At 58.5% G+C, this 24,366-nt stretch overlaps 7 protein-coding genes across 7 annotated transcripts; all 7 read right to left on the minus strand.

Moving 5' to 3' along the window:
• Positions 1-177: 177 nt before the first annotated feature.
• On the minus strand, positions 178-1,141 carry BKCO1_4600051 (microsomal signal peptidase 12kda subunit; the record flags this gene model as incomplete). Its single annotated transcript, XM_020276311.1, has 2 exons — positions 178-537; positions 731-1,141. The coding sequence occupies 2 exons, from the start codon at positions 1,139-1,141 to the stop codon at positions 178-180; spliced, it is 771 nt and encodes a 256-aa protein (XP_020127893.1).
• Positions 1,142-1,868: 727 nt separating this feature from the next.
• On the minus strand, positions 1,869-2,688 carry BKCO1_4600052 (imidazoleglycerol-phosphate dehydratase protein; the record flags this gene model as incomplete). Its single annotated transcript, XM_020276312.1, has 5 exons — positions 1,869-1,970; positions 2,050-2,194; positions 2,269-2,301; positions 2,350-2,432; positions 2,599-2,688. 5 exons carry the CDS (start codon positions 2,686-2,688, stop codon positions 1,869-1,871), a joined length of 453 nt encoding a protein of 150 aa, XP_020127890.1.
• Positions 2,689-4,352: 1,664 nt separating this feature from the next.
• On the minus strand, positions 4,353-5,729 carry BKCO1_4600053 (mucus-binding protein; the record flags this gene model as incomplete). The annotated part of the gene is made up of 1 exon (XM_020276313.1): positions 4,353-5,729. The coding sequence occupies one exon, from the start codon at positions 5,727-5,729 to the stop codon at positions 4,353-4,355; it is 1,377 nt and encodes a 458-aa protein (XP_020127891.1).
• A 1,245-nt stretch (positions 5,730-6,974) lies between these two features.
• Positions 6,975-8,021, minus strand: BKCO1_4600054 (npp1 domain protein; the record flags this gene model as incomplete). The annotated part of the gene is made up of 2 exons (XM_020276314.1): positions 6,975-7,515; positions 7,780-8,021. 2 exons carry the CDS (start codon positions 8,019-8,021, stop codon positions 6,975-6,977), a joined length of 783 nt encoding a protein of 260 aa, XP_020127860.1.
• Positions 8,022-10,385: 2,364 nt separating this feature from the next.
• On the minus strand, positions 10,386-11,087 carry BKCO1_4600055 (uncharacterized protein; the record flags this gene model as incomplete). Its single annotated transcript, XM_020276315.1, has 1 exon — positions 10,386-11,087. One exon carries the CDS (start codon positions 11,085-11,087, stop codon positions 10,386-10,388), a length of 702 nt encoding a protein of 233 aa, XP_020127896.1.
• Positions 11,088-13,300: 2,213 nt separating this feature from the next.
• Positions 13,301-21,211, minus strand: BKCO1_4600056 (tho2 protein; the record flags this gene model as incomplete). The annotated part of the gene is made up of 2 exons (XM_020276316.1): positions 13,301-16,079; positions 16,143-21,211. 2 exons carry the CDS (start codon positions 21,209-21,211, stop codon positions 13,301-13,303), a joined length of 7,848 nt encoding a protein of 2,615 aa, XP_020127894.1.
• A 759-nt stretch (positions 21,212-21,970) lies between these two features.
• On the minus strand, positions 21,971-23,922 carry BKCO1_4600057 (5-aminolevulinate mitochondrial; the record flags this gene model as incomplete). Its single annotated transcript, XM_020276317.1, has 2 exons — positions 21,971-23,505; positions 23,589-23,922. 2 exons carry the CDS (start codon positions 23,920-23,922, stop codon positions 21,971-21,973), a joined length of 1,869 nt encoding a protein of 622 aa, XP_020127895.1.
• Positions 23,923-24,366: the final 444 nt, after the last annotated feature.

Genomic DNA, 24,366 nt, shown 5'->3' on the forward strand with positions numbered 1-24,366 from the left:
TCCTGAGCTTCGCTACGCGCTATATTAGGAATGCGCACTAGGTAATTAACAGGTCAGAGCACTATCATGAATACTCCTAAGAATCACCCTCGCCACCACCACTTGCCTACTCCCACCTCCACTTCGACATCCCATTCCACCCTACGCGCCAAACCTACTTTCCCCCGCACCCCCATCCTACGCCAACCCCTCCTCCGCCAACCTCGCCCTCCCCAACTCCTCCGCCAACGCCACCGCATCGCCCACCTTCTCGGGCATGCTCAGCATCGGCGAGTGCGAGCTGTCCAGCAGCACGACGCGCATCTTCTCGCCTCCCTCGACGGCGTCCACCATCCGCTGCTGGACGTCGGCGGGGAGGATGATGTCCTGCGCCGTCTTGACGTACACGGTCGGGACGCGCTGCCAGGGGGCGCCGCGGCCGACTTCGGTGCCGATGTTGCCCGGCTGCGGGAGGAGGCCGGCGTACAGCTCGCGCTGCTCGGACTCGGGGAGGTCGTTGTAGAAGACGTGGGGGTCGGGGGGTGGGAGGAAGCCGTTCTGTGGGTGGTTGTCGTTGGTGTGAGAGAAGTTCACTTTGCGTGGGTGGTGGTGGAGGATGGGGTGTTTGTGCCAAAATTACTAAATGCAGAAGAGGGAAAGGGAAAAGATGAACAGTTGACACGTGAGATGAGGGGAAATAGGCAGAGGAACGAAAACAAATGACGCAACGTAAGAGGAAAACAAAACACACCTCATCCGCCTTCATGTTGCTCTCGCCATTGGGCGGATACATGGTCTGCGCGAAGGTCTTGCCTTCAGGTAAAATGAAGGCCGCGATGTACACGAGGCCCAGCACCCGGCCCTTTCCACCCTCGTCCTTCTTCCACGAGTAATCCGCCAGGGCGGGAGACAGGACGCCTCCGCCGTACGAGTGCGCGGCGACGATGACGTCGGTGCCGGCAGCGAGGTAGGGGTCGATGACAGATCGCAGGTGCTCCGCGTCTTTTTCCACCAGGCCGTCGGCGGCGGGCTTGCCGAGCGACGGGTTGCGAATTGCACGGGTTTTGTAGCCGCGGCGCTCGAGGTCCGGAACGAGCTTGTGATAAGTGTGCTCGGTGTGCCAGGCACCAGGGACGAGGATTACGGTGGGCTTGGACGACATTTTGATGATATGTAGCAAGGAAGGTTGCTATGTGCAGCAGGAAATGGCGAGGTGCAGGAGGAAAGAGTAAGCTTTTAAGTGAGAGGAGAGCGGAGCCGGAGGAGGGGGTTGTGGGGCGGCTTATGGATGGCTTCGTGGCAGTGTATTTCTTCCTGCCTTTTGTGTCAGTGGTTGGCGGAAATGTGGATAACTGCAGGATGACAGGTCTGACGCAGGATCTAGCGGATGGCGGAGCTTCGGCCATTTTGGGCCATGCCCGGTGTTCTCTGCAGGGAGCTAGGTATTTGGCGATGATGGCAATGAGAGTTGGTGATAACATCTAGAATGGAGGAATAAGCCTGTGCAGGGAGGTGGCCATGTCTGGTTGTATGAGGGTCGTCCAGACTTTGCGATGTTGGTCGTCTCGGTCGCCCGGCTCGGGTCTGCCGCGATCATTACTATTGCCTAATCGGACCTAGTTCGTCAGCGCTTGCTCTCACTGAGTAATTCCAACGATGAGCCATGAACTAAATTGGCCCCTACTGCTTTTTGCATAAGGATCAAGCTAGTAGTCTTGCTTTCGAGTCCATTTGCCGAAGCTCGCGGATGGCTCCGCGCGGCACAGCACTGTTGATTGCGACGACAGAACACTCGGAGACATTTGACATAGCTCATATGCATTGATATATATCGGATTTGAGCGCGGACCTCGTTCGCCTGCGGAGCCGAGCTGAGACGGATCAACCGCTTACATCAGGTGAGAGCCGTTGGGCATTGGTGCCGATATCAACAGAGCGAGAATGGCCGGAGTGGCTGTGGGTTCGAGGACGAGGTGCTCAGTCATGACTGTCTGTTGTCCATGTTCATGGGCCAGATAGGGTCATGTTTCCGCACGTCGCATTTTATTTTTGCTGGCTCTGGTTGCTCACTTTGCTTTCCGCAGCAACCCCAGGCGTGCCCAACTCCTCAAACTCCTCCTCGTACCGACGCCATACTTCGGCATCTCTGGCCAGGCGTTTCTGGGCGCGCACAAACTGCTCGTGGGATATCAAACGGCGATCGGCTTCAACAATGCTGCGGGCGAGAGACGGGGCTGTGTCAGCAAGACAAGTCACGATAGGCACCGGGGGTCTGGGATAAATGGATACCTTCCGAACGTCATGCCCGACATTTGGAGGAATCTAGGCAGCGGTTAGCCGAGACATCCGAAAGACGGCCACATCACGCACACTTTGAATTGGATTGTGAGGCCGCGGTAGATTGGACTGAAGATGTAGCCCGCTCCGCCTAGAACGGCAGAGGCGATGCCCCACTGCGGGCAGAAGATCAGCCAGTGCATGTTTGACGTGCGCGGCGTGTGGTGACACGAGAACGTCTGACTCGGATTCGATGTATGATTCAACTTCAGAAGGACAAACATGTCCGGAGCAGCGGGGAGCACGTGAGGGCGCAGGCGGATGGAGCGGCATCGGACTTACCTTGGCAGCGCCTACAGCAGCGCCTCTGGCGGCCACCCAGGCGGCGGTGTTGATCTCCTCATCCCTCTCCAGCGAGGCGTGTGTCCGCATGGCGACAGGGCGGGGGCATGGAAAGTGCGTGGGGAGGCGGGCGGTGCGACGGCAGAGAGGCGCTTTCTTGGCCGCGACGTCACGACGGCCAGAATTAAGTCGTTGCCGAGCTTGCCGATCCTGCTCGGCCTGTTCCGCCCCGGCCTGCCCACCCGCCCACCTCCAGCATCACTTCTGCCTCTCCTCCGCCTCGCCCCAGTTCTCTGATGCACGGGCTGCTTGCAGCCAGTCATCTCTCGCAGCCGGCCCTGCCTGTCTCCTCGCCGCGACATCCCAGTCCCGCCCGGAGCTGGCTGCTGCAACCGTCGCCATGCGGCACAGAACACCTGCAGCGTCGTCAAAAGGGCGACACTCGCCCCGCCAACGTCGAACGTCTGGCGAGAAAGGGCGACATGCGGCCGGTGAGCACTAATGCACGTCTTCACTCTGTGCGACCTCGAAAGCCTCGTTAAGTGGCATAGTACGCCCCAGTCGCGTCGTCCGCTTGACCAAGGAATCCATCAAGAGACCCGCCGACCACAGCCTCGGCGCCCGGCCTGCCCGAGCTCGAGCTTTTTGTGTCGTCCCGTCCGGTATCCCCCTTGTTATGGGCCCGTCGCCGCGATGCAGGTCCCGCTCTGTGCTTCAGGGATGGCCTGATGGGGGATCATGCTCCGGACCTGCATCTCCACGACCCGGGCCGCCTTGGCCGTGCGGGAAAGCACGTCTTGAGCCCCATCTCCCAGAAACCTCTTTCGTCCATCCTCCTGGCCTTCGTGGAGCTCGACCTTGCTCTCATATCCGTTCTGAACAGAGAAGAGTCTTCCATCCACAGTGTTGATGTGGCGCTACTCAGCCAGCCACATCGCTTCTCGGGCGATCATAACTGCTTGTTTGGGAATAAACTTTTGCTTAGGGCTCGTCGATCTACATGGGATCCTCGTTCGATGTCAAGCTAGTAAAGTTACGCATTCCAACATTCCTAAAGTCCCAGGTTTCCGTTCCTTTTGATACGCCAAACCCCGGTCACTCAAATAGTCCCCTGCGCCAGTTTGCTCGTTATTCCCCGCCCAGGAAATCGTTTACACCTGTTACCAACACCAAATGCCGTGTTCGCCAGCAACGCCAGTCTCCTACAACCAACCAAAAGGACCAGGCACACAAGTTGACGTCTCTCCGTACTTCAGCCCAACATGCGAGTCCCTATGAATGCTCTGGCGTAACACCAAAGAGATCCCGACTCCCACGGAGCTGGTAGCAGCAATAACCAAGAGGAAAGAACGCCGATGAGCAGGTGTCAACTCTGGTGGCTGAATTCCGGTCAGACAGCAATATATTCGAGCAAATGCGCTCAACCTTATCACCCATGCATAAAGGCAGAGGCTGCGGAAGCCAACGGGAGGTACGCGGGCACCGGGCTGGGACAAGAAATCCCGCACAATCCAAAAGCACATGATAGGCGTCCAAACCTGCGTTGGAGCCGGTAACAAACCTCACGGTCTTCGCGTAGGCTGACTTGGACGACGCTTTCTCAAGGAGCCAAGGGCCACAGCAAAGGTGATCCCTGTCTGCACCGGGAGCAGCATGGTTGTCTCTGCTGGTTACTATTCCCACCTCTCGAGACAACAGACCGGAGGAAAGAGTAGGAGCGTGAGCTGGGAAAGCTTTAACCCCCTCTCTTCCACTCAGCCTTTTGCCCGTTCAACATGCCTGACATTGGGAGGATGACTCGCTGGCGTCCTCTGTTCTCTCACGAAAAGCCCCGTCTTTTCCGGATTCAAGTCCCATCCACCTCTTACTTCTGAAAGAACGGGTGAAGGGTCTAGTTCCCTGTGCTTTTCTAGCGCCTGTGTGCCTTTTTCTTGATTCTTCCCGGTGCGTATCGCTTGGACGGTATCGATGTCGTTCTGCGCCGAGCGTCGGAACAGCGGGAGTTTCGGAAGGGGTTGCTTCAGCACGGCCTTCACGCTGTCGGAGAACATGGGTTGAAAGTTGCGTTCGAACCACTTTGATGACTCGAGAGGCGCAGAGCTTCGCTTTGGTGGTGCTGCGGTGCCATCATCATCAGGATTCGGTGGCTCGTACACCTGCTTTTCCGTCAACCAGGATGATGACGGGCGTGAGTCCACCAATGTGCTGGTCGTCGATGTTGGAGAATCGGACAGCGGTTGGTTGAACGAATCCGACTTGTGCTCACGCCAGCAGAGACAGGAGAACAAGGGGCACGGTGGCGCTTTGGGAGAGCTTGTCGAGGGGGCTGACGAGGATGTGGGGATGCGAGATTGGGAAGCAGAATAAGGCTCGTCCGCTGCAGAAGCAGCCTCATCTGGATTCCACGGGGAGTCCTCGGACTTCCGAGAGGGGGTCGTCGGTGATGAGGGCACCAACAGCCTGGAAACGAAACGGCTTGGGGTTTGCGTCGTCCGTGCGCCATTTCCGGCTGGAGTAACAGGGCGTGGGATCCTCAGCTCTGCTGATCCGCTTGGACGTGGCTTTCTCCTGACCTGCGGCTGGGGCTCCGGTGACCGACGAAGTGGTGTCTGGTCTTCTGTCACCTGTATTGAAGGAATGTCCGGGTCGGAGGATCCAGCCTGAGGCTGCGATCCAGCCTGGGCGGGCTGCTCGTCTCGAGGCGTGTAGTCGACCGGATAGTCGCCTTCGAGCTCTTGAGGCTCCATTTCCGAACGAAGCTCTACCGGCCTCTCGATGGATTCAAGCTCGGGCGGATCGGGATATTCCTTCCTAGTCCAAGTGTCATTGGACACCGAAAACGCGGACGGTCGGCGTTTCTTCCTTGCGTGGCAGAGGGTCATGGCAAACACGATTGATTTCACCTTCGCCTTCAACGTCGGCTTGGGCTTCTCGGGACCTCCAGGCTGCTTCAACTTGCTGCACTTGTGCGGCTTTGTGTAGGTGAAAGACAGTAGGGAATATTCTCGTTGTTCGTGGCATTTTGCGTCCGAGGAAGCTGTGGTTTTGGTGCGCTGAAACGACCGCCGGCTTGTCTGATTGGCGTCGGGTGAGACTCGACGAACAGAGGCCAGAAAGTTGCGACTTACCATGACACTGAAGTGGCACCCTTGCATCCCCGAACGCGAGCACGTAGTAAGGGCAGACATCCATGAGTCCGTTTCGCGCAGAATTGGCGTTCTCTGTGCGGAAGGCGCCGATTAAAGCGGTTCTAGGGACGGCAATACGAAGATACCCCTTTGAGAGGGTAAAAGACGGTGTTGGGTGCCACGACCTGGGATATACAGCACATCCCGGCAAAGACGGCATCGTAAGGCGTTGCACTGACCACGACTCGTCAGTAAACAGGGTCTTCCGCAGCGCCTCCTGACCAACGGAACCCCGCAGATCATGAATAAGGACCCGTCTTCCAATACTTTCCGGCAAGATTGTGCCCATCCTAGCTGCCCCGTGCTGCTGTAGGGCAGAGGAGGTGGTGTCTGGCCCACGCCCCGTGGGTGTCGTCAGCGATCAACGATTGCGCTCATCCTCCAAGCTCAGAGCATCTGCGGAACCGAAGGCGGCAACTCTAATTCTCCACGATGTGGACTGGACATGTGCCGGTTTTTCCATGGCATCATCGGCCCGTATACCCGAACGTGGTCGGATAGGTCGGCCACGTTGCTGCGGGCGAGGTTCCAGTGGCGGTCACGGGGCGGGGAGCAGATTTTCCTAGTATCGTAACGAGAGCGGTTTTTGCGTAAGGCTGAAACTCGAGAGTCCTGTGCGGGGACGGTGCGATTATGCGCGTGGGACGCTCTCCTGTCGCCGCTTGCGCCGAACCACCCACACAGAAGCTTTCGGTTCGCATGGAATTTCCACAGCCGTCGGTGAGTCGAAGCTCGGCTTGGATATCTTTTGATGCCATTTTTAACTGCGCTCGTACGTCCTAATTCGCCCCTTTGTTATTTTTCCCATGTTGTTGCAATAATAGAAATAGCAGCTGGAAAGTCTTGGCCGCCCTGTGCCGTCAGTCCACCGCAAGTAATTCGCGCGCAATGGGAGATCTACCTCGGGACGAAGACGGCTAGCCTCCATACCCCCCTAGGAATGCAGCATATCAGCCTGATTATGAAAAACGTCGGACTACAATCTCAATCAACTTCTCGAATTCGGATATCAGTGAGCAACGATACTTCACTACCAGGGCGATCCGTGGCCACCATTAATCAATTCCCTTCTCCCCCTTAAAAAGAAGCCCCGACCAACTCACGCACCCCCCGCTCTTCATTCCTCTATCTCTTTTCCTTCCTTCCTTCCTTCCTTCCTCCTTCCTCCAGCTCACAAACTCACACCCCTCACGACAACGCCGCCTTCGCCAAATTCTCCTCAAAGTTCCCGTCCTTGAACGGCACGTTCCCGCTCCCGAAATCCGCCTCCTGCAGCGCCCGCCTCGCCGCGTCCGGCAGGCTCTCCCACGCGACCATGGGCTGCTCGCCGCCCACCTCGCTCGTGAAGCCCGTCTGGTGGTTGACGGGGAACACGTTGTAGTACCGGATCAGCGGCCGCGTCCTAGTTCCATCCTCATCCACCGGCGCGTCCGTCCGCGTCTCGTACCCGCCGTGGCCGGAGGCGGCGACGCCGAGGAGCTGGGCGGTGGCGGGGGATGAGGGGTCGCCGCCGAGCCAGACGACGACGCCTTCCCAGTCGTGGCGGTGGCCGAGGCCGGTGGAGGGCGAGTCTTTGGGCATGTACCATGAGTACATGATGGCGTAGGAGGGGGTGGTGGAGGAGGACGAGGTGGCGTTGGCGTTGGCGGGCGTGCCGCCGCGCACGTAGATTTGACCCGGGCTGCTGTCGCAGTCGCCGGTCGAGGTGCCTGAGGGGTTGAGGCCCGCGCTGTGGGGTGGGAGGGGGAGCGGCTGTTAGTTCATGGGAATGGGCGGTGGTATGTGTGGTTGGACAGGGGGAGGAATGGAAGGCGGATTTCTTGCCATGTACTGCTAACTGCACTGATCTTGCTGTTGTTGGGGAAATCGCGACGGCAGCAAGATGATCTCAATGCGGTTTGTTTGGGACACGGGGAAACGACTCGGGTACGAAAGCGTGTGAAACGCGAGAGGAAGGGAAAGAGAGAAAGAAGAGGTTGATGACAAAACGTACTTGGTGTTGCCCTGAGCGTCGACGGCCGGGAAGGGGACGCAGCCGGACTCGACCTTCAGGAAGGGCTTGAACTTCTCGTAGAGCTCGCCGACCGCGCCGGCCGGCACCGTCTCGGGGAAGCCGACGACGGCGTCGTGGTCGATGGCGTCGCGCCGGTGGTGGATGGCCGCAGCGCCGACGCCGCTGACGCCGGCGCCGGCCGCAAGGAGGCAGACGAGGCCGTGGCGGATGGAGAGCGACATCGTGGTGGTGGTGGTGGCCGTGGTGCACTGATGACGGGTTCGTGCAAACGTATAGCGAGCGAGCGAGCGAACGAACTTAAAAAAAAGAACGGGATGTCAAAGTCGAGACGCGGGGATGCTCGGCGAGCGGAACGGGCCCTGGCGAGTTTTATATACGGACGTCCTGCAAGCGAGTGAGTGTATTGCAGAGCGAGGTCGGCTATATGGCACTGCTCGAAGCGATTTGGCGCGACCACGAGTCAGGATGGAGAGGAGAGAGAGTGTGTGTATGTGCGCTCCGCCCGGTTGATGTACCCTATCTGTTGGATTAAAAAAGGAGCTCCCCCACGTGCTGCGCGCTATGCACCCAATCCTGTTAGGGAAGGCAGCTTCAGACGTTTTGCCCATCTTAGCCTTATGCAGGTGCTTCTTGCAGCCGAGACGGCATTTTTTGACATTCGGATCGACGCTGTTTCAGGGAACGGACAAGGATATAGCTGTCGGCTCTGGCCCGAAGCCGTCGACATGCCCATTCCCCGATCGAGCTGTTAGCGGCGCAGCCAGACGCTGGGAAAGTAGATTCACACGAAGTCCGTGATCTTTGGTACTAAAAAAGTCCGAGCCTCGGCCGCATAGGTACTCGACATCAAAGCAGGACTGTAGGTTAATCAGTTGTGTACATGCTAAACGCGGTCTTGCTGGCACTTTTCCCCTCCAATGGTGGTTGCTGGTGTTTAAGCCAATAGAGGACCAGAATCGGTCTGTTTAGGCCGACCACTGCATGACATTCATGCCGCCTCGCGTCGTCCCGCATCAGCACGGATCGCCTCTCTAGAGGAGCTTTGGCATACCGCCATCTTTTCGCGGACCTCTCATCCGAAACCCCTGGTCAGTACGAGTTACGGGTGATTCAGGGATGTTTCTGTCCGAAACAAACGGGACAGACGGCTCCTCCCTAAACCACCTCGCATGGCGCATTTTTGGTATGCGTTCAGGAGTTGGGAGAGCAAGCACCGATGGGCAGCTCAAGCTCACCGCTTGCTCCGGTTTCTGCTTCAGCCTTGGTTCAAGATTGCGATGGGCGGACGGTACTTGCAAGCGAGGCGATGATGCTTAGCTATTTCCAGCACCCACGTGTCTCCCAGCTGCCCCCGGGTTCTACTAGGGGGTCCGAGGTAGGCTAGAAGTTCCGAGGTAGGCCCGGGGGCCGCCGGGTCGGGCATAAAAGAGGGCGTCCGCGCCCTCGTATGAGGCCGCAAGCAAAAGAAATTTGCACCTCCAACGGAACCGCAAAAAGACGAGTCGGGAATTGAGCCCAACGCGGGGATTGAACCCGCAACCTTGAGATTAAGAGTCTCACGCTCTACCGATTGAGCTAGCCGGGCAGCGGATGTTGAGAACTCGGATGAGTTCCTATGCTGTTGATGGAGGAGGATTGGCGGCCAACACATATGATCGTAAGAAAACGCCTTTCCTGCATGCGTAGAGGGCTCTTCATGATCGAATCTATGGTAGAAAACGTTTGGAGAGCGCCATGTTGCAAGGTCGAGAGGACGTGGAGGTCGGGCAAAATTTTATGCTCGATTTCCGGATCGGGACTAGCTTGAAGGCTGCCGCAACGGCCTGCCATAGCGGATGGCCGAAGAAGTTTCTGATACTCCACGGATGCTAGTTGCAGACCGAAAATACTCGTTCCGAGCATCCATGGCATGGGCGAATGGAGCAGCCTATGATACACCGGCTGGAGACGGGGGCAGTCTCGCCAAGATGTCGACGTTATTAACGGCCGGTGTGGTGACCTGCAACGAGAACTACTGCTGCTCTGCTGCTGTAAGTTCTAAAATATGCCCTTCCAGACCCATTTCGGAATGCCCATATGACTCCACGACCGTCATCCTTTCGAAAGGACCAGCATGAAATGCGTACGATAAGAGGAACGGAGATAATGCATTAAGTCTGGAATAATCAATAGTTCGCCTAACGTTAATCGTGCGTTACAAGCAAGGGCTGCGACTTCCGTCCAATAATCCGAGCTCGATCTCGATCCCGCACAACCCCCGCACTCAACGTTGCTTGGGTATTTATCCCCCGCCCGTCTGATAAGGTTCGGCCGTGCCCACCTCTTCCCATCCTCGAAAAAAAACTCAACGTCCATCATGCTCCCGCCTCCTCGGACAAGCACAAGGAAAAGCGACAACGAGCGGAAAGCGAACAAAAGAAAAAGGGCAGGGGGTGAGGGTATACACAACGCGAGGGTATCATCAAAAGAAACATCGCTAAAGAGAGAGAGAGAGAGAGAGAGAGAGAGAGAGTCGTAGCACGACGACGCCATGAGCTGGAGGGAAGAAAAAAAGAAAAGAAAGAGCAAGGGATGAAGAGCAGCCGTCATAACCCCACCGACGCCTCGGGATAGTCGTTCTCGGCGCCGTTCCGCTGATACCACGTGTCGACGTACTTCTTCGCATCTTTTGGCGAACACTGATGCACCTCGTGGACGTGCTGCTTCAGCGTGTTCCGCCGCCCGAACGGCCTCGTACCGCACAAGAAGCAACGGAACTCGCGGCCGCCGTCGCCATACGGACATGTCCGGCTTTCGCGTCGATGCCGGTCGAATGTGAACTTGGAGCTATACTGCGTCCCGCAGCAGACGAAGTTCCGGTCGTTGCGGGCTGGGTTTCTGGACCGTGGCATCACCGGTGCGCCTTGAGCTGACGGTGCGCCGAGAGGGCGACGGGGGATCGTGGCGCGCCGCTGCTCGGGCGAAGGAAAGCCGGCAGAAGAGGGAGGAGATGGCATGCCGTACTGCATGATTGGCTCTGGCACCCTGGGGTTGACCATCGTGGGGTCGGGGGCAGGGTAGGAACGGGAGCTGCCAACACCAGAGACCCGATCCCGATGATGGCCACCACCAGGAGACACGGCCGTGCCATTTGGGACCCAAATGGCGGCATGAGCCTCCAAAATGCTGCCGTTTACCATTGGCGGGTACTGGTTGCGGTCAGGATGGCCATGGTTGTAGCCATGGGCATTGCCGTTGTTGGCAACGAGGTCAGGGTGAAAGTGAGGGAGAGTTTGATCAGAAGGCATGGTTTCGTCAGGGATTTGTTGTAGAGTTGTCGGTTGGAGACTCAAGTATCGCGGTTCGAATGCAGTTGAATTGCGCAGCCAAAGCAGACGGTTTTATGCGGACAGTCTGGTCGGCCATGGTTGGAATACATCCTCTCGACGCCCCGCGACTGCGCGCGGAGGCGAAGCGCGCAATTTCGGGCTATGAATATACGGAAAACCAGCAGTAGGTAGTGTTGAGGGGAGGAGGAAACCAGCAGAAACCATGTTGGGCGAAGGACTCGTCGGGGCCGGTCATTGGACGGCGATGGGCAGCCTTGACGACAGCAAGAGGTGCGGAAGGGCGAGATCCAGGGTTGCAATACATGTGATGCTGGCGGCCTCGCGCGCGAGATGGTTGTTACGCAGCGGAGCAATTCCGGTGGGCGAAGGCAAGGCATACTTGCGCGTAAAGAGAGAGAGAGCAGGGCGTTGAAATGCGCCGGTGCGCGTGCGCTGGTTTTGGTGGTTGAGGCGGTGTTGTGCTGCGCTGTCGAAAACCATGGTAGGCGAGACGGCTGACAAGTCCTTCGACTCTTGCTTGGGCACAGCAGCGCTCGCTACATGCCTCGGGCAACTGTCATGTGCAGTCGGAAGCGGCTGCGCAGGCTCGAGGGCGGTTGCCCCATTCGCGCAGAAGGTCCCCGGCCATCAGGGCCGCCGACACAACAAGTCCGCGGCAAAGGTGTGGATTCCTGGCGACGGTTCGTAAACGGCATTGCGACATTGCGGCTCGAAGCGCGGCAACGACGGCGGCTATCCAGCTGATTTATATCAATTGAAACGTCAGCCCAAGGCTAGCACGCCGCGCCAGTGCTGCCTTACACAGACACTCTACAACCACAACCGGACCAGTCTACGATCTTGCGATATGCCGGTGCAGAGAAAAAATGCCGAAGACCGCATTCAGCACCATGCGAACTGCCGACGGTCGGCAAGGCCAGACAAAAGCAGACAAAAGCAGGCAAAAGCAGCATGGGGTTCCCTGACAGCCTGATGAGAGGCCGCCAAAAGCCGACCAGCGCCTCCACCCAACAGTTCGCTAGGTGGTACGTTCTGAACACTGCCGAAAGACTGCTGTGCGTGAAGCCTGACCGGTAAAGCACTGTCGCTTGCGAAAAAATAAAAAATAAAACAACATGCGGATCGGTGATGTCGTATATGCTCACCTTGCCATCTGATTGGACGGATACTGTAAACCCGCAGACGTGGGTTTTCGGCCATGTAACCCTCCGTCTGTCGCCCGCCTGGTCCAGCCTCGCCGACGGTTGCCTGCGACGAGCCCCATTGCCAAGCCAGAGGTGGTGCCCCATACGTCGGGCAACACGCTGAAGTTGAGCCTCGCATCCCAATCAGTCACAGCACACCCATGCATGCACCATCGTCCTCATCTTCACCCTTCCATTTCAATCAGTTACAGCAAACTCACTCATGCACGCACAATCATCTTCATCTTTCACCCTTCCATCATCTTTTCATTCATCTCATCTTCTTCATCATCTTCTTCTTCTCCATCGAAGATACTCTAACTACCTTCCCTGCCACTGACACTGCCTTTTATCACCCCTCACCTGGCTGTCGGCCAGCTCGGAACCAACCAACCAACCAACCCCTCCCTCTACCTAGCTAGATTGGCAGCCAGAAGAGAAGAAAGAAGTGGTGATAGCAAAAAAAACACACAAAAACTAAAAGGAGAAAGAAAACCAAAAGGGAAGCAAAAAATAAAAAAGAAGCCCCAGTCCACAAGATATGCGCCCATCAATGCATGTGTGTGTTGTGCTCAGCCGTCTGATCCTTACAAAAAGGAAGATGAAGATGAAGATGAAGAAGAAGAAGAGAAAAAAGGAAGAAGAAAGAAAAAAATTTGTCGAGAACGACAAGGAAAAAGCTAAACCAGGGGGGTGGGTTTCGTTCCGTTCCATTCCACTCCGGACACGGCGAGAAAACCCCCCTTCCTTCGTATGAAGAACAAAAAAAAAAGAAAAAGGGAAAACCACAACCACATTCTTTTTGAGAAACCCGCATTGCTCTCGCCCGAGTCGTGCGCTTGTATATCCCGCCTCGGAAGCATATGTCAGCCAGCCAGACAGCCAGTCAGCCAGCCAGCGCTGTTCCGGTCAGCAGCAGGAAAAAAAAGAAGCCGAAAATAATAAGTGGAAAGGGAAGAAGAAAGCCCGACGACATCTTCGATCCGATCACGTCCTCTCTCCCCTCCTCGACCTCTTGCTGCTGCTGCCTCCTCCAGAACCACCACCACCACCGCTGCCGCCGGTTTCCGCACCAGCACCCGCGTGCGCCCCACCACCATCCACGTCTCCACCGCCCCTATTCCTCTTCCTATCCCTCGACTCCCTCGGCTCCCTCTCCGACCCCGTACCACCACCGCCGCCGCCGCCGCCGCCGCCGCCTCGGCTCTCCCTGCTCTCCCTACCCTCACGAGGCTCGCGAAGCTCCCGCGGCTCCCTGCTCCTGCCACTGCCATCGCCCGGTCCGTTACGCATGCTGCTGCTGCCGCGTCCGCCGCCGCCGCCGCCACCCATTTCTCCGTTCGACGATGGTCCGTACGCCTGACTGCCGGGCATGCCGCCACCGACGTCGTGATGGTCGCTGCTGCCCCATCCGCCGCCGCCGCCGCCATCGCTGCCGCGCAAGCTCCTCCTGCTGTCGCGATGATGGCCGCCGCTCTCCCTCTCGTCGCCGCCGCTCCTTCCGCTGCGCCTGCTGCTGCTCTCTCGCGGAGGAGGTAGATGAGACGACGACGGCGGGGGCGGGAGCGGCGGTCCGACGTCCGCCATCGACGACGACGATGGCCCGCCGCCACGCTTGTTGGAATCTTCCGCTCCGCCGCCGCGGCGCGATGACGACTCGCGCGGGCTGGTCGACCTGTGGCGGCCGGAGCGGCGCTCGCTGCGTTCGCCGCGACGTCCGCCGCGGTGGTCGCGCTCGTCGCCCGCTGCTGCCGGAAGGACGTCTCCACCACCACCACCACCATTGCCGCCGCCGCCTCCAGGTCCTCTGGGCAAGAGGTCGGGCCGTCCGTCGCCACCGCGAGGCGGCGCGTCCAGATGATGAGACGGGATCGGCGTGCTGGGCTGGGAGGCCGCGGGCGAGTTTGTGCTGCCGGGACGTCCGCCGCCGCCGCCGCCGCCGCCGGCGCGGCCGCGGATCGACGCGCCGCGGTCCGAGGACGAGGGCCCGCCGGCGTCGTTGCGGTAACCGCCGCCGCCGGGCGAGCTGCCGCTTTGCTGGAGCATGTTGTTGATGCCGGCGAAGCGCTTGTCTTCGTGGCGGCGCTCCGAGGACGACGCCGGGCCCGTGGGGGGGTTGCGCGCGTTTGTCATGGAGAAGTCGGAACCGCTGGCCGAAGGCTGTTGTCTGTGAGATCCACGAGGGCCGGATGGGGGAGGGAATGAAGGAGGCGGGGCGGGCATGTCGCTCCGTGCGGCGGGTATCTGTCTCAGGCGATCGGGATGGATCCCCGATGTGTCAGGGCCGTCGTTCGATGGCGTTGGAGGGCCGTGGTCAAACGACTCCCAGTGCTCCCTTCTATCTCTATCAGCATTGGGTCCAAGAGGGGGACCACGTTCGCTGATAGGAGACTGAGGAACTGAGCCGGGCTGGTTTCTGCCGCGGCCGGCAGCACCTCTACCACGAGGGCCAGAGGGCGCATCTGGTGCATTGAGGCGACCGTAACTGGGGTCCGAAGAGCGCGATGGCATAAAGTCCTGATTGAGACGGCCGTGATTCGGGTCCGCCGGAGGCGGTCGCGGGGCTGAGGGTTCAAAGAGCTCCCTTCCACCACGAGGTCCCGATGGTCCAGGGTAATCACTCCTGCTTGGACGATCGCTACGCGGCCCAGTTGGCGGAATCGAGTTGGGGTCGTCTCGGCGATCACGGCTGGACGGGTATGCGGGAGGCAGGCGATCTTGGCTAGAAGGCGCACGCTCATCGCGGTAGTCGTCGCGAGGAGGGAATGCTGGCGCGCGCTCGTCCCCACGTCGAGGGGAATGAGGCCTTGACCCTCTGTCGCGACGGCTGTCCCTTTCGGAACCGAATCTCTCAGGGCGACGGGGTCCAACGTCAGCATCGATTAGAGCCGCACGATCTGGGTTCATGCCGGTGCGGTCTGCGGGTCCAGATGGTCTATCAGGAAGCGGTCCGGGGGGCCCGCGTTCCCCAAACCGGCCCGCACGCTCAGGGTGTTGGTACGGTCCTGCAGCAGGCGGGGGCATCGGTCCAGACTGCCAGTTGCGCCCCTCTCCAGACTGGCTCTGCTGATCGTATGGAGCACGGCCGCGCGGACCATCACTGGACGATTCAAAAGGCCTGCCCCGCGGAGGAGGTTCATTCCACTGCGGAGGCGCCCTCACACTTTGGCGAGCGTCTCTGGGGAGCGGCCGCCCTCGGTCATCTTCCCACGCTTCCCGGGGTCCCTGCCATTGAGGATCACGCCGATCTCGGTCCATATGAGTGGAAGCTGGGCTCCTGCTACGGGGTCGACGACCCAACGACGCATCCCTTGTTCGATCGGGGAAATCTCGAGGCATATCTCCTGGGCGCTCAAGGCGGCCGTAGTCATGATTAGGCGGACCACGTCCATCGTGTCTTGGTGGACGATCTTGTCTGTCGCCCATACGGCCCCTCGTGGGTTGCGTATCAGGTCGGTTCGGAAGGGCATGGGGCAGACGTCCGCCGGATCCAGCAGGCGGCGGTCCCCTTCCAGTATCCGGACGTGACGACGGGCCTTGGCCATGCGGAGGAACGGGAGTTGAAGGTTTGGAGTCCGTGTGAGGTCCTCTGCTCGGTTGCTGCGACGGAGTCGGTCCAGGTGTGCTGGCCTTTGACTCTGAACCCCTGTCTCTCTCTCCTCCCGCCACTGAAACCGTTGTTTGGTCGGTCCTGTCCTTCACATCGCCGATCTCACCATCTTCGGCGTCCTTATCACCCCTCATGCCGTTTGGTGCGACGCCATTGCTACCGGATCGTTAGGGAATGTCGAAATTCGAATCGGCTACAACAAGAGCGAAGAGAACTTACGATTGCTGAGTGGGCTTGAATTCCACAGCGGATGCGTTGAGCTTGACTTGACCGGGCTGTGGCGTGCTCGCACCCTCGGTAGTAGCACGACTGTTGGGTTTCTGTGGCGCGTTGGGGTCGGCCTGTCCATCATTAACCACAATGTAACGATCCAGTGACGGGTCCCAGGTTAGACCAACCAGCTTGAAAGCCTGGGGGAGCATCCACTCGCCCTCCTTTTTCTTCAGATCACCAATGAGCGATGCTGCCGCCAGCTTCAAGTCACCTCTGGGATCCTCCCTCGATAGCTTCACAATACACTCAAGCTGTTGCTTGCCCATGAAGTTGATACGAGGGAAGTTGTGAGAGATGACCTTGAGGAGGATGATGGCGTTGCGAATATGCATATACTCGCCGCCAGAAAGACACGCCTTCAGAGCATTGTTGATGCTGACATGCCACTTGTAGAGCAAGCGCCGGAAATCTTCGTAGGTGAGGAAGACCTCCGGTTGCCTATCCTCATTGAACTTACGACCGAAGCCAGGAAGATCCTTCTTCGCGCCGTAAGCCGTTCTCTCGTAGATCGCTGCGTCGGCATGCCATTTGCCAAGCTCCAAAAGAAGCAGATTCAGGAAATGGCCCAGGTTACTGACTTCTTGAGGTGTGCAGATGAAGATGAGTGCCGTTAACTGCTTCTCCCTCAGGATTCGATCGATCAAGAACATCGTGCGGAAGCCCGGTGTGCCGGCGCCGTGAAGGTATATAAGCATCCGGAAGACGTATTGCGCATCGAACTGGGAGAGGATCAGGCGCGGAAGGAAACACTCCTGGATGAGATAGTCGTGAAGGGCGGGGCTCATGGCAAGCTTGTGACCAGCGAACCAATGGGCCTTTTCTTTCTGCAGGCGAGAGCGGACCATCGAATATGTCTGCACTTGGACCTTCATCTCGGCCCTTAGGCGATCTTGCAGATCATTCAGTTCTTTCTTCTTCGCATCCCTCTTCTTGATCCCTGCAACAGACACGTCTGACCGGTCTGAAACGACCGCAGTGATCTTCTTTTGCAGAGTCTTGATCTCGTCTTCGTAGGCCTGGGTGGGGACGGACATGTCGTGGAGGGATAGTTGCCAGAATGTCGCGTAGAAAGAAAGGCTCATCTTATCCTCGAAGCCCTCCGGTAAAGCTGTCCTCAGCCTGTCCATAAGGTCCTTGATTGCAGGAGGCGAGGTCTCTTCCGGTGTTGGCTGTGCTGGCGTGGACGGTACTGGTGTCGGAGCACTGACAGTAGCTTCTTCCTTCTCTTCTGTTTCCTCTTTGACCGCAGCCTCTTCTTTGACCCCTTCGTTCTTCTCACCACTCCCCTCCTGACCATCTCCAGGAGCATCAGCCATGTCGACATCTCCGTTCGTTGCTGGTTTCTCCTCGGTCTTTGACCCCTCCTTTGCATCCTCTTTAGCCTTCTCATGTTCCTCCTTCTGCTTCTTCTCTTCTTCCGCAGCAGCCAAGTCATCCAATACCGCTTGCGAAAGGCTCCGCCTGGAAACTGCAAATGCAATACTCGCTTCGATGCCGAACTCCGACATGAGAGATACGACGTCAGGGATTGCAGCATCGAAATCTTTGACGGTGAGGTTAGACCTGAGAGCCTCAAGGTACTGGAAGAAAATCCTAGTAAGCCTATCCATATTCACTCCGACAACCTTCAAAGGCGCGTCAGCGATCAGCTCAGAATGAGGGAACAGCTGGCGCTCTTGTGCGATGGCAATGAGCAGTTGCCCTGCCAGACCTGGCTCGACCAAAGCCCTCAAAAGTCGCTTGGCAGGCCCCTTGAAGCTCGACTGGTTACGGAAATCCTGTATTTGCTCCAGGATCTGAGCTTGAAGGAGGTCGCCACCAGCCATGCCTTGCAACTGGTTGTCCGTAAATGTAGGTTCGACAGGAATCCCGGTCATTTGCGTCATGATCTGCTCCAAAACATCCAGGTCGGTGGTGTTGCCGTTCTTCAGCTGATATGTCACGTACTGGAGGATTGGCGTGGCATTCATGACGGTGTATCGTTTGAAGACGCTGCCTGCGAAGAAAGAAAGGGACTGTAACCAGCGACTGGTGAGCATACCATCGTCTTGTTGACGGGAACGGCCCTTTCCACCAAGGGAGCTCATGAGGGACCATGTCAAAACGTCATAGCCGAGGTAGGTAAAGTATCGGCCGCACTCCACAATGACTTGAACGAGGTTGTCGTAGGACTCGATCTGGTTCAGAGCGACCTTGAAGACGATACCAGGAGATGCATAAGCAACCTTTGCGAGTGCTCTTGCCATCTGCTTTGTGTTGGTCTTGCTGATACGCTTCAAGACGTCTTTCGTCTCGGCAGTCGATTGGTCGAAGGCCGACTTGATGTCAGGTAACCTCGAGGTCTGGCCAGTGTACCATTCCGCATAGATGGAGTACCGAGTTGATGTGGAGAAGAGCTTCAGCAAATCGAAGACTTCGTTAACGACGCCAGGGTTGGCTTTCGTCAAGCTAAGGGCCGGAACCAAGAGTCTCTTCGAGAGGTCGATCCAGCGGGTGAAATTCGCGTCCGAATCGTCCTTTGACAAGCTCCACTTGCCGATGCGTGCTAGCTTCGTCAGCAAGGCAGGGTCTTGGCCGATCTTGACTCCAGACAAGTTGAGGAAAGAGCTGCAGAGAAGGAAGACATCATCGACAGTCTGGCATATTGGGACGTTGTTCGACCAGTCTTCCCAGTAGAACCGGTAGTCGACAATCTGCGAGTCGTTGTGAGAACCCTGCTTCTCGACCGAAGCCCAGCGCAACGTCCTGCGAGGTGGAGGATCGGTGCTCTTCAGCTCTCCCTTCTCAGCTCCACCCTTCTCGACTTCAGCCTTCTTCACAAGTCTAACTTGGTCATGGCCTTGCATGGGCCGTAAAGCGTTATAGACCTTGTGGAGACTGTGGTGCAATATCCGATGAATGTACTCCGGCAGGTCAGGGTGCACATCCATCAACCAAGGGAACTTTCCGAGGATGTAGAGAGATTCTGGAATGGCGCCGATGCAGAGCAAACTCTTGAGCAGAGCGATCTTCTGGTCCGTGGGCTCACCCAACAGCTCCTCCTTCGTCATCTCCTCAGGCTTGTCGGATTTTGGTGTACCGGCCTTGTCCTCCGGTTTTGCGGAAGAAGCTCTGCTGTTTTCAGCTTCGCGCAGCCTCGAGGCTGCTGTGGGTGCTGGAATTGTGTCGTCGGCCAAAGCTCCTGCCATCGCAAGGGCGTTCATCTGACCACCACCAGGTTTGTTCTTCCTCTCACGCTCCTCCTTCTCCTTCATCAACTTCTCCTTTACAGCAGCCATGTCTTTGTCCGCGGGATAAAGATGGGGGTACAAGTCTCGCAGGGAGACAAAGCCGATCTTGATCAACAGGGCCGCAAGGAAGACCAAGTTCTCAGGAAATCTGTCTTCAGGGTCTCTCGCAGAGGAGGCGTAGAAACGGAGCTTGAAGCCAAGAAGTTGTGCAGCGACGCGGTTTCCGGGCGGTGGGAGGGTCTTCGTCACTGCCATCCACTCCTTGTTGAACACGGCCTCCGTCATGTCCTCAGGCTTGGACCCGTCCCTCATCCCTCTCTCCTTCTCGATCTTCTCGAGTCTCTCTGCAACGGACTCGCCAGCTTCCAGGGTCACCTCGCCCTTCGTGATACGACGTCCGCCAAGCTCGAAGAAAGCCTCCAAGCCCACTTCCCGTACTCGTTGCCAGAACTTGTTGTCTCTGACTTCGCACAGCTCTGCTATTTCCTCCACGTCCTTATCTGTGTGCTGGTATCCGGAAGCTCCAGGATGCGCCCATCTCGGTAAAGAGTCGACTCCTAGGGTCTCCCAGTCCAGGTTTTCGTACGATTTCTCCTCCGGCCACCACGAACTCGCACGCATGAACTTGACGAAGAAGCGGTAATGTCTTATCATGAGGTTCGCAAACACGTCCAGCGTTACGTCTAGGGCGCGTCCGACGTCCAGGTCAAAGGCACCAATCAGGGCCTTCACGCGTTGAAAAGCGGCGGCGGCGGCGGTCCATGTCGGTTCCTCGTTGTTGGAGGTGGTAAAGTACTCGGTCATGAGCTTGGCGTATCCTTCAGATTCCTCGCGGAGTAAGTTGTAGTTAGACTGGCGATAGAGCTGGTTCGTTGCCATGCGGGTGCCCATCCTCTCGAATGTTTTCCGGACCATGCCCAACTCTTGCAGCTGCGGTATGTCCAGCTCTTCTTTCATCTGCATGGGCGAGATGCCTGTCGCGACGAGAAGGTCCCAAAGGCCGCGGGTGACGGGGTCCATGCTGGTGGAAACCGACATGGTGTCGAGGAACATTGAAGCATTCTCTGCAACAGCGTCGCCGGCCTCCGCCAATACTTCCTTGACGACGCGTCCCGCATCGGCCGGGTCTATCCTGTCATCCAACCCCGCTCTGATGATCTCTTGAAAGATTATGCTCTGCGTCAGAACATCTCCCTTCTCTTGCGCCTCCACAGCAGCGTCCAAGACGGCCTTCCTTCCAGTCGTTCTCCACACAGCCTTCTGCTCATCCGTTATGTACTTGTACACGAACTTGATCGGCGGCTTCAGCGCGGGAGCCTTCTGCAGCAGCACGGGCTGCGGCGCCGGTGGTGCCGGAGGAGCAGGGCGCGAATGGTCCTGGGGAGTGGCAGGCCGAGCCGCCTGCGCCGACGGCGGGCGCGTCAAGGTCGGCGACGGCGGGTTGTTCTCCGGCCTGGAAAAGGAGGCCGGGCTGGCCCTCGAGACTGGAGACTGCGCGTTAGAGTCACCGCCAGTAGTAGTGGTCACCGGGCTGCCGGCTTCTCGCTCACCGCGGCCACCGCGCGCACCGCTGCTGTTGCCTCCGCTGCTGCCTCCGCGACTCTCGCGCCGTGCTCCTCCGCCCCGGCCGCCCCGGCCTCCGCCATTGCCGGCGTACTGGTTCTGCTGCGCGAGGTTGAGGTTCTGCGGCCGGTGGGGCGACGGCCGCGGTCCGGCGCCGTCGCCAACGTCCTGCGGGTTGTAGGGGCCGCGTTCGGACCGCTTGCGCTTGATGGGCGGCGGCATTGTTAGAGGTGGGTGCGGGTAGAGCTAGCCTTGCGGCGGGCTGATGGGAAAAGAGGCCGTGGTGCGCATTCAAGGTTGTGTCGGTAGGTGGGTGAGGTTTGAAAGCTCGAACAAACCGGAGCTGCGAAATGCGTCGGCTGCGGCGCAGCGCGGGCGGGCAGCGTTTGTGGACCCTCGGGCGAAGGTGAATTCCCGGTGGGGGAAAAAGGGTGCAAGGAAGAAAGAAACAAAGGGTGCGGCCGCGAGGGTCGGCGGGGGCGGGTTGTGGGCGATGTTGAAGTTGTCGCGCTGGTGAAAGCCGGCGCGACGTTTCTCGCCAAGGCCCGCGCGCCCCGACCAGGGTGCTCCCCGACTGTCGTCACCTCCACTCCGCACTCTCCACCTGCTCATGTTTGCCGGGTTGCCGCCTTCCTTCGGTCGCACTCCAATTGGCCGTGCACGAACATCCCTGGGTAATCGTATGCGAGCAGGCCTTTGCCAGACCGAGCTGCATGTATCAACGTGTCCAAGTCACGGAATGAGGAGCAGCACAGTGTTGCGGGGCAAGCTCACGCCATCAATTTTCGCCGCCACGCGCATACGTCGAATTCACGAAACATGGTCTTGCAGATTTATACGGAGCTGTAACAAGTGTGGTGAGGAGCAGAGCTCAACTCTAAGTGCTATCATATATTTCAGAAATCTCTCCAAAACTATTCAGGGCCCCAATTGAAAGGAGCGGACGGGCCCGATCGAACCAAAAGGTATCGCGTCAGCTGCTTAAGCCGCACCGGCAACCGCACTGGCTGTCTGCTTCCTCTCATGCTCGAGAACAGCCTCGAGCACGCCAGCCGCGCCCTGGCCGGCCTTCAGCTGCTCGACGACGCCATCAATGCCGAGCTGGGAATCGGTCCAGAGAGCTGCCTCGGGAACCTTATCCGCCTCACCAACGCCGATGAACCCGCCCTCGGCAGCCCACTCGCTGGTGCGCTTGATACCGAGCTGGGTCCAGACGCTGTCGATGGCCTTCACCAAGTGATCGCGGTACTCGCGCGTGTGACCAGGGGTGGGGGTAACACGCAGACGCTCCTGGCCGACGGGGACAGTCGGGTAGTTGATGGCCTGGACGTAGATGTTCCACTCATCAAGAAGCATGTCACTGGCCTTCTTGGCCACCTCGGCATTACCAACGAGAAGAGGGACGATGTGGCTGGGGTTGGGGATGACCGGAATGTCCCTCTCAGCCAGCGCGTCCTTGGTGGCACGAGTGTGCAGCTGCTGGAGGCGGCGATCACCCTGATAACTCATCTGGTACTCGATTGCAGTCTGAGCACCAGCCATGGTTGCTGGAGGAAGCGAAGTGGTGAAGATGAAGCCGGGAGCCAGGGAACGAATGGCGTCAACGAACTTGGCCGATCCCGCAATGTAGCCACCCACGCATCCGTACGCCTTGCCGAGAGTGCCGGTAATGATGTCGATACGGTCCATGACGGTGCCCTTTGGCTTACCCTGAACGTGGGCCTCGTAGTCCAGGTGCTCGGCAACACCAGCGCCGTGTGGGCCGTACATGCCGACAGCATGAACCTCGTCCAAGAAGGTGATGGCGCCATACTTCTCCGCGAGGTCGCAGATCTCCTCGATTGGTCCGACGGACCCACACATGCTGTAAACGCTCTCAAACGCGATGATCTTCGGAGTGTCCGGAGGAAGGGAAGCAAGCTTCGCCTCAAGATCGGCCATATCGTTGTGCTTAAACACCATTTTCTTCGCTCCCGAGTGACGAATACCCTGAATCATCGAGGCGTGATTCAGGCTGTCCGAGAGGATGACGCAGTCGGGAAGCTTGCTGCCGAGGGTTGCGAGAGTGGCATCGTTCGCAACATAGCAGGAAGAGAAAACCAAGGCAGCCTCCTTCGCGTGCAACTGCGCGATGGTGCCCTCCAGTTCAACGGCGTGCTTGTTGTGGCCAGAGATGTTCCTGGTGCCGCCGGCTCCGGCTCCATACTTGTCCAGCGTCTCGTGCATCCTCTTCAGGACGTGCGGATTGCGGCCCATGCCGAGGTAATCGTTCGAGCACCAGACTGTCACTTCCTCCTGTTCGGTCGCCATGTGGGCACGCGGGAAGTCCTTGGCCAGACGGTTGATGTTGTTGAAGTAGCGGTACGACTTGTCCTTGTGCTTCTTATCGAGCTCGTTCTGGTAGAAGCCCTCATAATCGAACTTGACAGGCTGCGGTGTTGGCGGCTTGCCGGAAAGGTGCTGGGCGGCGGAGCTCGCAGGGGTCTGGGTTGGGTGGGTGCCTTGCGGGAAGGGAACTACGCGCTACATGTTAAAACCTGAAGATCATTGAGCGCCGATCGCGGCTGCGGCGGCTGCGGCCGACGCAATTGAGACGTACCTCTCTCGCGGCGCACAGAAGCAACGTCAACAGCCTGGGCCTCCTTCGAGGAGGAGGTGTGCAGCCTGGCCCTGTGGCCAACCTTGGCGTGGTAGGCACGGGAGCCGCCGAAAGCGCCAGCAAGAACGGTGTTGCCGGTGCGGGCGCTCTGCACAGTGAGGGCCTTGCCCATGACGGGGCAGCGGCGAGCAATAAGCTGCAGGTTGGACATGCTTCCTCCGCCGGTCGAAGCGCTGTGAGCGGCGGTCGAGGTGGAGAGCGACCTCAGCGTAGCGGGCGAGGTCTTGTGCAAAAACGGACACATGGCCCGCGATTGGTGAAGAAGCGCCTCCATTGTGGGCAAGAGGGCAGTCGAAGTGGGGGATTCGATCCGGGTCGAGCGGGAATATGGCAGTACGGAAGCGGCGGAAGGTGGGAAAGGGGAGTTGGTGTTGGGGATTGGAACGGGAGGGCGGAGGTGAGGGAAGCGGGCGACTTTTGATTAGAGAGAGGGCCCTGATGGACGCGAGCGATGCGGAGCCGAGAGTGTCAGCAACCCGTTCTAGTGGCCGCTTATTGGCTGTGCCACCGCTACTACCAAGGGCCAGACGAGACGCCTCGGAGACAGCTCGCTGATCCTCGCCCCGCGGCACCTGCATCGCCTGAGACTTTGCGCGCTCTGGGGCCGCCATCAGCTCATCGGCCTGGCCCTAGCGGCCTGAATTTGCCTCATAGAAAACTCCCTCTCCGGGGCCGAACAGACCGGCGTATCCCGTGCGCGGCCGCTTTGTTCTGCGAA

This window comes from Diplodia corticola (assembly GCF_001883845.1).
Source record: "Diplodia corticola strain CBS 112549 chromosome Unknown scaffold46, whole genome shotgun sequence".
Lineage (NCBI taxonomy): Eukaryota > Fungi > Ascomycota > Dothideomycetes > Botryosphaeriales > Botryosphaeriaceae > Diplodia > Diplodia corticola.